At 35.1% G+C, this 15,229-nt stretch overlaps 1 protein-coding gene across 1 annotated transcript in view; it reads left to right on the top strand.

The window, feature by feature from the left end:
• Positions 1-15,229, top strand: part of mdy (diacylglycerol O-acyltransferase) — a 129,822-nt gene that overhangs the window by 109,609 nt on the left and 4,984 nt on the right. The window contains exon 9 of the mRNA XM_018511604.1: positions 6,651-6,695. Coding sequence (XP_018367106.1) covers positions 6,651-6,695 — 45 coding nt within the window. The remainder of the gene's footprint in view (positions 1-6,650; positions 6,696-15,229) is intronic.

The raw sequence follows: 15,229 nt of genomic DNA, 5'->3' as shown, positions 1-15,229 counted from the left end.
CCTTACAGTAATCATTTTATGTAGATTATAATTTATGATGATGCTACTTGTTACACACACAGTGACAAATCGATTCAACTCACAATAATTTCATTAATATTAACAGTAAGAAGCTGAAAAATTATAACTCAATACTAATATAACATAAAGGCATGTAACAGAGTTGCGAGAAAATTACCCCCACTCTTTCTATTTTTTCTGACTTCCGCGGCGTATATACCGGAGTTACCCTAATTTATTAATTATGCGTAACGTAATCTTACATTTTATAAAAATGTGGAGGGAGAGGGGGTTTCTCGAAAGATGTAGCTCTTTAAGAAAAAAAATTTCATAGAAAATTTCGTTAAATACAGACCGTTTGAATGGACTGTTAATTTAAGAAAAAAATCTTATTTATTTCTTTCACGAATTTATGTTCTTTTATACCTCTCTATTTTTTCGTATATATAAACCCACTAAGGTGTAAGGGTCAAGGAGCGACGAATCGGGAAAAGCTGCACGGCATGCACGATGTTCGCCTATTGCTCGTTTTTCCTTTCGTCGGCAGGATTCCAGATACTTGACCAACGTTGTTGAGGCGGAATTCGCGGAATACCAGAAGCCGGTCACACCTTCTTGTATCAAAGTCGCCGATATGCGTTCGCCGGCAGGACGGAAGTTCTGCTTCGAGTTATGACGCTGCAAAAATTCTTCCGATCCGCTGCGATAGGCAGAGTAAAAAGAAAACGTTGAGACGGCAGCTAACAAGTAAAATCGCTGGTGAAACTGCACGTGACTCAGAAGGATCGGATTTTTATAAGAGCGATCTCGTGTGTTTTTGCCGGTCTTCTTTCAAACCTCGAAGAAATAAACTTGTGAACGTGTTTTCTTTTTAATATAATTTTCTTCACCAACATCTCAATATTTCAAATTCTGTGGATTTTCTATTTCTTTAATTAATATTTTTCTTGCACATTTCCCTTACAATTTATATCTACGTAGAAACTTTTGAATTTTGATGTTATATAATCCATTTTCGACTAACTACATCGTCGGATCCAGACTTCAGTGTTGTTCCAAAGTAGTTTGGAAATCCGCTCGATGGACGTTATTACAACCGGCCGCTTAACGTATAACGACGAACGGTGGAACGTGCTTGTCTAAAAGACCGAAAAGCGAGGCGAAGTTTTATTACCAGAGTATCTCTGTCGAGACGAAGAATCTCAGGCGGTATTTCTTCGACTTTTAACTGACGGCGAAAAGCGGACGCGAGTTGTATTTCGAATATCTTGCAGAAACATTTCAATCTTGCAATGTTCGTGATCAAATAGGGCGCGCGAAGAAACTGAGATCTTTTATAAGAAAGAGACTCAATCGTATTGGACTTTTGCGAGAACCGTTGCGGCCGGAGCGAGTTATTGTTTTATTTTTTCCCGGCCTGTTTGTCACGTCAGAAAGAAAGAAAGAAAGGGGAAGAAAGAAAGATGTAGAGAGGAGGGAAGGGAGAGACTGCAGGCGGTATTTATTCGACTGCTAACTGGTACCAGAAGACGTTAGTGAGTGGAGAATAGCGAGGGTAGTTGTCCGCGGAACCCTCTTTTTGCCGGCACGAAACACTTAAGACCACGTCGAGTGCCTTTTAATCCTATTTGTCTTCCGCTGCGCTCCAGTAGCATAGTCTGGTGGAAGCGCGACTCTGGAAGTTGTCAGATCGAAGTAAATATTTTGGTTGCCTGCAGAAAGGAGTTGAGTTGAATTCTAGGCATAACTCTGGACGTTAATTCGCCGAAAAACAGACTTTCTGCGTAATGAGTGTAGGAACACGACGCGGAAATTTATTTGACAGCATTAAAAGCGTTTAAACTATTCTTTATGTATTTATTAGATATTTTGGATGCAAATTGAATATTAATCATGCTAAAACAAATGTGACATTTTATTTTTTGAAGAGAAATATTATTTACTATAAATAATATTTTAAGTAAAAGCTTGGTTGAATATCTCGACAACGATCCAATTTTAGTTACAATATTTGATTATTGCAATTATAATATGTGAGCCTTATGTATAAATAACATCTTCTGATGCCCTGCTGTAATTTTTGCTGATATCGATAAGAACTTGAGAAGTATTGATTTTTAACGACTCATCGATTTAGAAAAACTGCGAATCTCGTGATCGTCTTACATCTGCCTCGCTCGTGAAATCTCCATTAAACATCTACGACGTGCGTGCGTGATAAGGCATCGGCTCTTCGGCCAAATGGTGGCGCGATGTCTACATAAGTACCTCTCGTTCGCCACGCCATTGTCGGCTAGCTGAGATTCAATCTAACTGAAGCGAATTCCCAGTATCTCGAGTACTCTCCTCGACGGCAGGACAAGATGTTCGCGGATGCAAAGTGTAAATCTCTCGGTGCTAATTGAAACGACGACGCGCGAAGGAAACGACCAGCGGTGTTGAGGGGATTGGATGAGGTCGCTTCGTTTCCTCGACAGTACGATGGCAAGGAAATTTTTTCTCACTTTTTTCTTTCCTTCCCGCATTTATTTCTTTTTTTTCCATCCTTTCTTGCATTCCAGACGTTTCGCAACGTATATATTCGCTGAAGTACCACGAGTAGAGTTCAGTTTCATACCACTGCGAAAAGGTGACGACACTCGACTGTATTACGTCGAATAAAGATGACGAATAGAGGACTTGAAGAAGGAAAGTGTTACGAAAAGAAGCAATTCTTGCATCAGTTCGTCGTATCTTTTCGACTTTTGAGGTTTTTTAAATATATTGGCAGGTATCTTCTCGCTTTTAATAAATGCCTTATTAGTTTTAATTTACAGGGTGGCGCACTATCGTCATACTATATTTGTTTTATATATAAGACCTTTGTTCATAATGTGTCATTTTCACTTCCGTCTAATTTCAATTTTGATATCATACCTAATAGAATTATTACGCAATATAGAATTTACTCACATAGTTAAAAGAATCGATATGTCACAAGTATAGTTTAATGGGATAATTAAACGGTATGACGTTTCGTGCGCTCTGTATGAATATTTAACAGATACTTTATTGGTCTTACAGTTAAAAGAATCGATATACCACAAGTGTAGTTTTAATGACATAATTAAATGGTATAACATTTCGTGCGTTCTGTATGAATATTTGACGGATATTTTATTGGTATTTTTGCGATCATGATATATTCAATTTATTATCCTCTGTATATCTGTAAATTTTCGTAAAAAGCACTATTCTTTACGTAGATATGAGAATCACAATGCATGGTTGAAAAGTACTTTCTTTTCACGCGCCTTTACTCTTCATTTAAAAAGCAACGCTTTGATCGTTCGCGTTGCACAAACTCGGTGGAAACAAGATGGATAAAGAGAACGAAGAAGAAATGGAATAAGAGAAGGAAAAGAAAGAGAAATGTGGTTCGGATATCTACGTGACGTTTTGGACGTGATCGTCCGGAGGAAAATCTATCCTGCTTTTATTTTCGATCCCTCGAATGCCCTTCACTTTCCCCTTCTTTCGTCTGCATCTCGAGTGCTGCTATTCATTCACGAAGGTTCTCTCGAACCACCGAGCACCCTCGCACTCTGGTTGGAATGCAATCATTTGGGACGCGGTGATTCCACGAGAATACAAATTCAACTAGTACGTTCTCTCCGAGGCGCGCTTGTGTAAGCGATTTTATATTGATAATGGCGTCTTAGATCTTTTTCATTAACGATTATTTGTACGTCTTCTAAATCCTTTTTACCGCCGTTTCCTCTCTTAAGGAGCTTCTTTTAATCGTTCAATTACACGCAGGAAGGCTGCGTTTTATAGTAGATGCACGGTGCAAGCCGAGCTTGCCACTTGCCCCGGCTCGTAATTATCAGGCCGCGTAACGTATCGTGTCTCATTAAACCGAGCTGTAAAGTTGGCGCTAAGGAAACATGGAATCCTCGTTGGGACAACTTGTTGCTGTCGTAAAAAAATCATTTTCTTGGGGACATAAACGTTTGTTTACGATACAGTACTTAAACTTTAGTGCCACTCGTTTGAATCGCTTCCTTTCAAATCGAACTCGCCACAATTATTTTTCAAATTTTCTACTTGACTATAAAAAAAATTACAATAATTGATATACCACTAATCAGTAGTATATAAGCGGATAGAATATACAGCACGTTAATCGTTTCATGTGACACATTATCTTGCGGATCACTAGCTAACAATATCACTTTGTATCTCATCTTTGCCATTTTTCTGTTTATTCTGTCGCAACAATGACAAACGCGAGTAATTTAATTAGCATTATGATATTGTCATGCTGCAGAATATTAACTGTAATAACGGCAATACGTCACGATAATTGCAATTAGCATGATCTAGTTGCGTGTGTTTCACATTGTCGTATTAAATCTATTATTTACTGGTAAATGAAATGCATTATCACTTTTAATTTGCTAAATACTTAGTTAATTTTCAAATGTTTATTTTTGTAGATTACATTTTTGTCAATTACAGTGGAAACGAGATTATATTTAGAAAAATAAATAGAAAAATACTCATTATAGTATTATAAAAAAATTATAACTGTGGAAATATGTTTATTTAAATTTAAATGTGTCATTGAAAAGAATTTATTGAATTATGTTAAAATATATATCTTGCTATAAACGAAATATTTCGAGACTGGCAACTTCCCTTTACATTGTACAAAGAGATGCCGTTGTTTAAGGAGGAATGCGGCCATTGGCGCGTGCATACACGCATAGTAATGATGCGTTGAAGTCGCGTGGAAGCTCTGAAGGTATTTATTTGCAAACCTGGTATACACAAACGCGGTTGGGTGGTTGTTGTAGCATTCGGAGGGACCTCTCGACAACCGCCACTTAAGCGAAACGCCGGAGGGACGACTTCCTTTCCTTGTGTTCAATTAGTGCCGTGTACGAAATATCAATTCCATCGGTGGAAAACCCCTTATTCGCCATAGACCGAGTATAAATCTATATCGAAGAAAGGAAGTATTCGGACGTCTTTGCCTGATATGGAATTATTAAATTTAATTAAAAGTTCGTTTAATTCAATAATATATTATAAGTGTATTAACAACATCTGGATCTCCATTAAACTTTGTTGATTAATTCTACTATTCAATGGATTCGCATATTAAATTTAATTATGTTCGATACATGAAATTCTGTTTTCGATAAATATATGTTATCCCAATTTGAATATCAATAACATGCTTAAGGATGGACGGATATTATTATTCATCGTTTACGTATTACCTAAATACAAATCTGATGAATTTTTTATTACTAATTGACTCGTTTTAAAATAATATCCTATAATAAAACGCAATATATAAATAAATAACTATGTCGCAGATAGCGAACGTATATACATTTAAATAACATGCATGTATATACTTTAAGAACATATGTTACTTAATTTTTTTTATATACTCTTCCAAGTTTAGAAGTCTACTTTAGAAGTTAATGCAATTGAATCGAAACGATTTAAGATGATAATTTATAATATCACGAAGAGCAAGGACTAATTTTTTGAGATTTAATTAAAAATGTCCACTATTAACCACATAAACGTCTAAAATATAAAGATTGAATTATTGAGTTACAATAATCTAATGAATTATTTATAGCTGAATTGGAATATTTTAATAAATAAGACACAAATCTCTAAATAGTCTCTAATCTCTAAAATGTAGTATGGTAAGATTCAGTCTCTTGATTTCTTGCGTGATAGTTCAAAACTAGTTCATCGTTGATAGAAATGTATTCTGTAATATCTGAAGACTATGTTGAGAAATATGTACATATAATTAAAGGATTATTTCTGTGTTTTATTTATTAAAATATCCTAATATATTCAGAGTCACGAGTAATGCTTATGGAGGCATTACTTTTTATTTAATTCTTACAAAGAATTAATTCTTTACAAAAATTGATAACCTTTTAATATATGTATTTTATTCAGTAATCTAACGCTCTTCATTTTAATCGCGTCATTATTCTTGATTGATGTAGTTGTCGAAGATATTAATGCTGTATAAAACAATATTCCTCAAATAATAACAGAGTAGTAACGATATCATATAACCGCATTTCGACACGCGGATTAAATTTTGCGGTTTGCTTCCTCGATAGTGACGTTAATCTAATTTCGCGTGGGCGTTCATCCGTAAGTAAACCTTTAATTGTGTTGCAACAGAGCGTAACATGTTGTACAGAGATACGTATAAATATCACAGCCTTTCCATTCAGAAGAATTGACGATTCATTGATTTGATTTTAGCTGTCACGCACAACTCAAAATTGACATCGCGCTCGATTGTGATGTTTTTTGCAAATTTTGAACTGTGTAATTCTAAATGCGATGTGAAGTAATTCAGCTTCGAGTATATCGACGAGCTTAGAGCATATCGTATTTACGATATTAAATCCAATTAGAAAGTTACATTTTGTAACTGGTAGCACGCTTCGCCCTCTCACACTTACCTTCCTAACTCACATTTGTTTTGCGTTCAGCTTTAGGGCATATCTGCCTCATTCCTGCTCTCTCTTTCTCTTAATGCACCCCCTTCTCCGCATGTTTCCCACGTATTTACCTTTTACATTAATAATCTCGTACCTCTCTCGTTTGCGTTGCAGAATATGGACGTAGCTAAGGCCTCCGAGCGTCTTCTCAAGCTGGCGGTGAGTATGCATACATGTATCTAGATACATATATATATACGTGCAAATTTATAAGCGTGTACCATGTGTCCGAAATAGATGGTAAGTCAACCATTTTAAAAGCTTTGTTGCGAGGTAAACTTAGAGGATGTCTTCAAAGGCGGCAAATTTTTTTTTTTAATATTTCATCAATTTAACATCATTGTTGCGAATAAGTAGACATTACTGCAAACATATAATTTATTACATAAATTATTAAACATTTGTATTATTTTAACATATATATATATATATATATATGCTAAGAGAACGAAGATAATAATATACAGAAGTTTAGCTATCGAACGGAAAGTTTTCTACACAAATAATCATCTTATTTGGTCAAAGCAAGTCTTGGCGCTGTAATATTTTATGTGTGAATTTTAGTTACCAGTTCGAGCAAGTTTCCTTACGATTACACGGAAAAAACGATTTTGCTAAAGTTACTGAAAATTTAGATAAGTACAGATCTGAAAATAACTTTGTTAGACCATCAACATAATTACCGCAAATGTAAGTGACTTGGGACAGCGTAGGTAATTTGGGACAGCATGTATTTTTGTTAAATTTAATCATGGATCGATCCATGATTAGATTTAACAAAAATACATGCTGTCCCAAATTACCTACACTATTTCAAGTCACCTACATTTACAGTACGTATAGGAATTTCATGATAAGTAAATGCTACAAAAAGTTTTGATAGTCTAGCAACAAGTTTGTGCGCTCTACATAATTATTTTGATGGTTCAACAAAATTATTTTCAAATCTGTATTTAGCTAAATTTTTAAATACTCCAGCAAAATTGTCATTTTCGTGTAGTGATAATTTAGATTTATCGTCATATTGCGATACTGTTTTTATATCTTATTTGCGAAGAAAAGAGAAAGACAGTGTATATAGATACTTTCAACTTTCAGTGCTAGATTTTCGCTCTTTTTCCTCAATATACTTCTTACGAAGAAAGTCTCGAGGCAATATTTGCGAATTCAATCTCTCCCCTCCCGCAACAAAACGCAGTTTCCACCTGAGTTTTGTTACGATTACGAGCTTGTTCGACAGAACGCGGGATAGAGAAAACTTGTATTAAACTACGTGTCGTCGATAAATGCTGCGCTTAATATAACGCGTTGTAAATCTATTCCGTACATAAGTCTGCAAGCTGGCGCTAACTTTCTTGTACGAACATTTACCAAGAACATAATCCGGAATACTTAAGATAGAATTTCCAAATAGGTAACAAGAATATTCAAAATCCTTAAGATTATTCATAACTGTTCTCGCTGATTCGATGCTGTATATTTCATTCGTCAGTTTATTCACTTATGTTCTTTCAATGGTTCTTTTTTTTTAAATCTGAAAGAATAGAATGTATGAGAGTTAGCTTCAATGTTCTTGGTTAGTGGATCTTTACTTTACAATAAGTTGGATCTGTTACACGTCAGAAAATAAAATAAACTATCCGCGGAAACGTGAAATAGAAATGTTGTGTTTCTTCAAGGAAGAGCGAGTTTAGAAAGGGATACAGAGAGGATTCTGTAAGAGCTTCAGGGCCCTCGCAGGAAGTACGCCGGAATCTATGAATTCCTGATTTAAGTTTCGTCGTGCGTCGGCCGTATTCCCGTGACGCTTCCGAGTGAAATATGCACGCTCGACGATGGAAAAAGGTCGTTTGTCGCCAACTCCGCAGGGAGATCGATGCACAACGATATGCCGAAGATGTTTCGATACTTCCGCGATTCGCCTGTTTTTTCTGCCACTATAAAAGCAGTTGCTGGAAAGTGAATATCGGAACGGTATAAATCTATCTAAGAGAACATAATCTTTTTTGGAATAACCGGTTATGCATTTTTATAGAGTCTACATAGAAGCCTTTACTTTCAACGATAGCTTCTTGTTGAATTTCAAGTCGATCTTTTCTTCGCCGTAGTTTAATCTTGAAACTATTGGTAATCTTGGAAAGAAATTTTTTGTAAAAAATAAACCTTCTCTAAAATTATTTTAGCATTATAGAAGATTAATTTCTTTCGATATTCCAGTTATATTATATAGCTGTTATTCTTTGTATTTTTAATTTTTGTGATAAAATAGATTAGATAGTCTTTGTATTTTTATTTCTGTTATCTGCAGTTGAACGAATATACTATTAATTTCTTTCGGTATATTCAAGTTATATTATATAGCTGTTATTCTTTGTGTTTTTAACTTTTGTGATAAAATAGATTAAATAGTCTTTGTATTTTTAATTCCTGTATCTGCAGTTGAACGAATATACGATTGCTTCCTCCGCACATCGAGAACGTATAACAAAAAGAAAGTAAAGAACTGAAAAAATGGATTAGTATATGTGCAATGCAATAGTTTGTTCATGCGAGCGTCATAGCACTCATCGTGTTCTTGCATCGCGCGCCGACACGCTTCGCTACTCTTCGACATTCAGACCGGCCCAGGCGATTCCGGATCCGTTCGTCCGCCGTTGCTTGTTATTCTCTCGTTAGCCCGGTTGCTCCGGATCGGAACTAGCCGGCCGTAGTGTTTCGAGTGCTGGGCGGAGTTCAGTGAACCGAATTCAATTATATAAATTCGTCCCAAAGCGACTGTCCTCGGAAGCGTGTATAACGGCGCGCGGTATAAACTAGCCCGTCGCGTCCGGCCGCTCGGTAGACGTCGATTACTCGCGATTAAAACAGTAGACCGACGGTCGTGCATGACCGAGTTTTGTTATGGAACTTTCGTTCACTTCACGTTAATTGATCCGACTGTGCTCCACTGTTAATTATCGGCCCGTTCGTCTACTCGCCGACTTTTATCATTGAGGCACCTCAACGCGCGACTATAATAGGGATGTAAAATAAATACGTAAGCTTTATTATATTTACGAAAATCTTAAATATGACTATATACACATATGATACAGTTTTAATAATTTGTATAATTTGTATTCTAAGCTCATTCTACGATTACATTAGCATATTTGTAAGTGATTGCAAAATTGACCAATCATAGTCGATAGAATATGAGGAGAATATTCAATTGTGATTGGTCGATTCTTACACAGAGAAAAATGTCCAAGTATTGCGAAGCAAATGTTTCTTTAATATTTATCAGTTACGAAAAAATTTGATTTTCATGACGAAATATACATTTCTGTGAAATATATCTCATTAATTGTAAAAAAAATATAATTACTTATTTGCGCTAGAAATCAAATTTTATTTCGCCATATTTAAATAAAGATTTATTTCAGTGAAATAAATATGTTTCTCACAGATCAATTTTTAAGTCTTTTCTCAGTATACAGCTACAATCATTTACAACTATGCTTGTGTAATTGTAGAATGGGCTTTATAGTGTTTTAACGTATTGTAAAGTTTGATTGCAGTTGATTTATCTATTCGTGATACATCAACAAATCAAAAATCAATAAAATACGACGAATTTAGATACTCTAGAGCAAATATACATAGTAAAATAAATTTAAGCGCACAAAAAAAATCCTGTTTAAATGGATATTAACTTCTTCAACTCTAGTATTCTTTACTTGGACTAGAATAAAGTCTCAAAATAATAGTAACATTGGCTATTGAAACAGAAAAAAGCTTTTGATGTATCTTTTAATATCATGCGATAGAGAGAGGAAAACACACACATACACGCACACACATGTACGTATACCAGCCTCAGGGCAAAATAAATTTCTTCGTGTAAAAGTAACCGTTCCTTTCCACCAAAGCAAGGCAAAGGATTGCTCATTTGCGACAGTCGCGACATTCTATTTATCCTTGCGCACGTGGAGGAAAAATAATTGTTTGCCGATCGCCGGACCAAGTCCGTCCCTCGATCTTTCGCGCACCCTTACTTTTCGTTTACACCGCAAATAGCCGCGAGGGACCGTGGACCTCGGGATCAGTGTGACCGTCGTGGGTTAATTGCGGTTCTTATGTACGAGGGTGGCACCGGAAGAAACAGGGCGGAACTGCAATGCAGGACGGGACTTTAATCTCGTCGTAATGGGGAAACGCAATTTTCCCGCAGTTCGCTTTGCCAATGAGACCCTTTCTCTCTTCTGCTCCCAGCTCTCTTTCTCGGCTCGATCTCATCTTTTGCACACGCCCGCGTGTCAGTGCCTCGTTCCGAAATCCCTTTGACTTTGAAAATCACCCGAAGTGCAAAACGACTGTAATGGCCGATTACCTCGTCGCTTTTATCTATCGATCACAAGGATTACAATATAGTGATGGGCTCAATCTAATTTCTGATACAATCCTCGACTATGTAAAACATATTCGTGCCTCATTAAATATAAATATGACTTTTAATAATTGGTCATGTCAAGAGAAATGTCAGAATACTGTAATGTTATTTTTAATATCTTTAAAATATTTTTCACCAATGAGATATAAATAGCCAAGTCTTCGTAATTGATCAATCTACCCTTAATGCGAGTCTTTTCGAACAATCTTGAGTGGCAATTTCGATTATATTCAACATTTGCATACTTTGTGAAATATATAACCCCACTCTCTCGCTCGCGAGCCAATAGCTGACTCTCTCGATAAAGTTAAAAAATTCAATCCGCCCTCATTTACATTCTCTATCCCGACCGTTATTACTGGGTTATACCTTTCACATGTTAATGTCCTTCTAGACCTAGTAAGCGTAAACGTCTCCGATAGACAGGTACACGTCGTGCACCCTCGGGACATGGAGAGAGAATGGCAGCTGAGGGGGAGGGTAATGTCAGCGATCGGGAAGAAAATGGAAAATATCGATTGCCAACGTAATGCGATGCACGCGCTTAGGCAGGTCGACTTATTCTCCTACTTTTTTTTTTCCTCAACGACTACTAATGATGCGGATACGTCGATCCGTATTACGTGCATGTAGAAAATCTCACGGATCGTCCGCAGCGCCTCGTAATACGATATTCCTGCATTATCGATGAAAATCGACTGCCGGATGGTGCACGTAAGCCAAGCACGCATTAATGTTATGCGGCCGGCGATGGGATCAAGCACGAATCGAACGGTATTGCTGGTTTCTTGCATGGGAATCAATGTTTGAGTCGCGCATCAATATGAATGAACGCTCTCCTGTTCGCGCGACTCGTGGATAATATTTTATAGGAACTTTTTGCTAGTTTCAGGATTATATTTCTTCCTTAAATTGATCAATAATCTGTATATAATTAACTTGATAAAAAAAAGTGTCTTCTCTCTAAATCTTAATCAGCGAGTGATCAATAATTACACAGTGGTATATCACAAGTATAACCTACAATCGGGCTAATAAGAGTCGACGCGAGCGGAGGTGCGTAATAAATTCTCAATAAAATAAATTTGTCAATCCATGTGATGTGTTGGAACCAACTTTATTTGAATTCTTGAACGTTTCGATTCTCTTTGGAATCTTCATCAGTAATCATCTTACAACTATATTAGACAGTGGTATATACTTGGCACTGGATAATCATTGAAATTCAACTAAAAAAGAAACAGCATTCTATAATTAAAATACTAATATTATATCTGCACGTTTATTTCATCTTCTTTATACACTAAAACATTTATACACTAAAACAAGATTGATTAAATCAAATAATAATGATTAGCTAGTTTAGGGATTCCATATTTTATTTACTGATTATGACATTGACGTATTATTAGGACCGATATCAGTAATTATTCACTGATTCAGATTTAGAGAGTTTAAAGAGAAAAGAGATGGATTACGACTATGCATTTCTGATAATGCACGGCTAGATTTCAATTTCAAAAGATCTAAAAATTCAAAGATTTATATGTATCTAAATATTTATTAAAATAGATATATAAAAATTCAAGGATTATCAAAAGATGCAAGTTTTCAGAATTCTAACTATATAGATATATATGATGTATAAACGAGAATTTAAAGAATTGAATATCTGAAGAAATCAATATTTTTCTATCTTCAAAGTTTCTTACTATCGGCGAAACGCTATACACTTGCGTATATCCTTTGGGCGCATCTTTATCCTTTCGGAAAAATTTTACATCTCTCATATAACTGTCTGAAGAGAAAGCACTTCCTTTTTAGGTATCCTCTGGTCAAAAAAGCAGCTTAAAGTTTACCGCTTTTTCCTTTGTGGTATCGTCGACGTGTCTCAAACGATTCACTGGCTTCTGCTGTAGTCTCTGTGCCACTATCTTTTTTCCCCTCTCCGTAGATCTCAACCCTCTTTCTCCTTCGGTAGCATCCCCAAGTAAACGAAATTAAAACGCCGAGGTAAGTTTTCCCGGACTACGTGGACGCCGGAAGAGGCTGCTATAGGAACCAGGAGGAAGTGCTGAGGGCTTTCTGTCCTTTTTTCGCGAAAGTGCCACGAATGCCTCGCGGCACAAGAGACTTGACCTTTGTGCCTGGCAACATTATTAAGTCCTTTGCCTCGCGTGAGAGAGCTCGGTGGAAGCACGCGGATGATACCACGACTCGGCAGCCTCGAAATGGCATCCGAAACGAAATAACTTCGAAATTCTTCGTCATGAAAGCAAGCGGTACGTCGAGAAATTTTCGCGAAAGTATTTGTATGATACCGAGGTCGAGCCCATATCCTTCTTTATTCTTTTCTTTATTCTTTTTGTCGCTACTTCTTTGATGCGGAAACATTTATTTCGGTTGTCGTTGCACCACGAGAGGCATGAATGTCGAGCATAGAAGAAAAATAATCAATTTTAAAGTTGAAATAAAAAATATAGGTATGTTAAAGAATGAAATAATAATATATCTACATAGCGATGAAATCACGTGTTGCTTTTTCTTTAGTTTTTTGAAGATATTTTAGAAAAGGAAGCATACATTAAGAAAATATGACTATAATAAAATACACAAGGACTTTTAACGTAGTATCGTATTATGTACGCGATAAATGATCAAAGACTCGGTCTAAGTCACTTCCATTAAAGCGTAATTAAAGGAACAGACGGGATAATTTATAAGTTCGTTATACAGTCGCCTCACTTTCATTTGCAGATGCGTAAATAATACTGTAATACGCTCGTCTCCGCGCCCTGATTATCCTTGTTTTAGTTAACTTTTTTAGTGTCATTATGGAGTGTCACATTTTATTCAGTCCATTAAGAACATGATACATTGCATATGTATGTGCATGAGAAAGCTTTGATAATTTTTTTGATCTTTTTATAATCGCGGCTTTTTTCCTTGCCGTTTGCATTTCAAACGCATCTTACTACTCTTACACGTGTTTTTCGTTTGCGAGAATTTTTATATTACTGTTTACTCCTTTTTTTTTAATAAACGTATCTTCTATTTTTAAATAATTCTCAGGATTTAAATATCTTGAGGAAGAAAAATATAATGTCTCGTAATATCTAATTAGAAACTTATGATTATAAAAAAATATTTAAAATGTATTGCATATTTAAAATAAATCTACAATGAAATATCATTATTTCTACGCATTGTAGAAAATAAAAATATATCTAAATTATCAACTTCCTGAATCGTTGAAGAAAACTTACGCAGGTATCTGTCTACTTACGATTACTTTAAGTTACGGATTTTTGGACTTACGATCGATTCGCTAAGAATTAGAAAAGACGAAAGTAAGTTGAACTGAGATTAAAATTAATCTACATTGATGTAAACCGGTATTAACTTACTTTTTCACATAATCTTATAATTATTTATGTTCAAAATGGTTAGTAATATAAATATTTCTAAAAGAGAAAAAATAACAAACATTTAGGCCTATATTCAGAACGCGCTTTTATCAACAAAAGCTCGCTTTTATCTATAAAATTATAGCGTAAACTATAACATGTTAGCGCGCTTAAATTCTTGTAAGCGCGTTCTGAATACGAACCTTAGTATATTATATGATTACTATTTGACTTATGATCGAAGTCTCCCCCTTTGTAAATAGGAAGATACCTGTATTGTACTCTGTAAATAAAATCGTGAATATATTTATGAATTTGATATCAAAGTAGAATCGTTTTTAAAAAAATATATCAATGTATTAAATATTTATATATTTTAATATTACATATTTAAAATTCTATTTTTGGAAACGAACAATCGAAATTTCGAATTCATAAAATATTGACAAAGTAATTTATATATAAGTAATATTATATAATATGTATTAATATTAATATTATATAATACGTATTAATATTAATATTATATAAAAATAAATTTAACATAAATGAGTGAAGAGGATCATATTCCGTCATGGCGAGTCTTTTGGTGTTTAATAGTATGTGTGTAAATTTTTACAATTTTTAGTTTAAAAAATTGTGCGCCGATTATTTGTCAGTCTTAAAACTTATTGTTAAATTAAAGCTAGAATGTAATATCACACGTTAAAATGACAAGCAATTTAATATTATTAATGCTAATAAGCATTTTTTAAGTATTGTAAATAATTTATTGTGAAAAATATCATCTCAGCTGCGATTCGAATCTGGATCTTCTGAATTCCGTGTGGACATCTTACCAATTTGATCATCGA

This window comes from Trachymyrmex cornetzi, unplaced genomic scaffold (assembly GCF_001594075.2).
Source record: "Trachymyrmex cornetzi isolate Tcor2-1 unplaced genomic scaffold, Tcor1.1 scaffold381, whole genome shotgun sequence".
NCBI lineage: Eukaryota > Metazoa > Arthropoda > Insecta > Hymenoptera > Formicidae > Trachymyrmex > Trachymyrmex cornetzi.
This window is presented reverse-complemented; position numbering and strand designations above follow the sequence as displayed.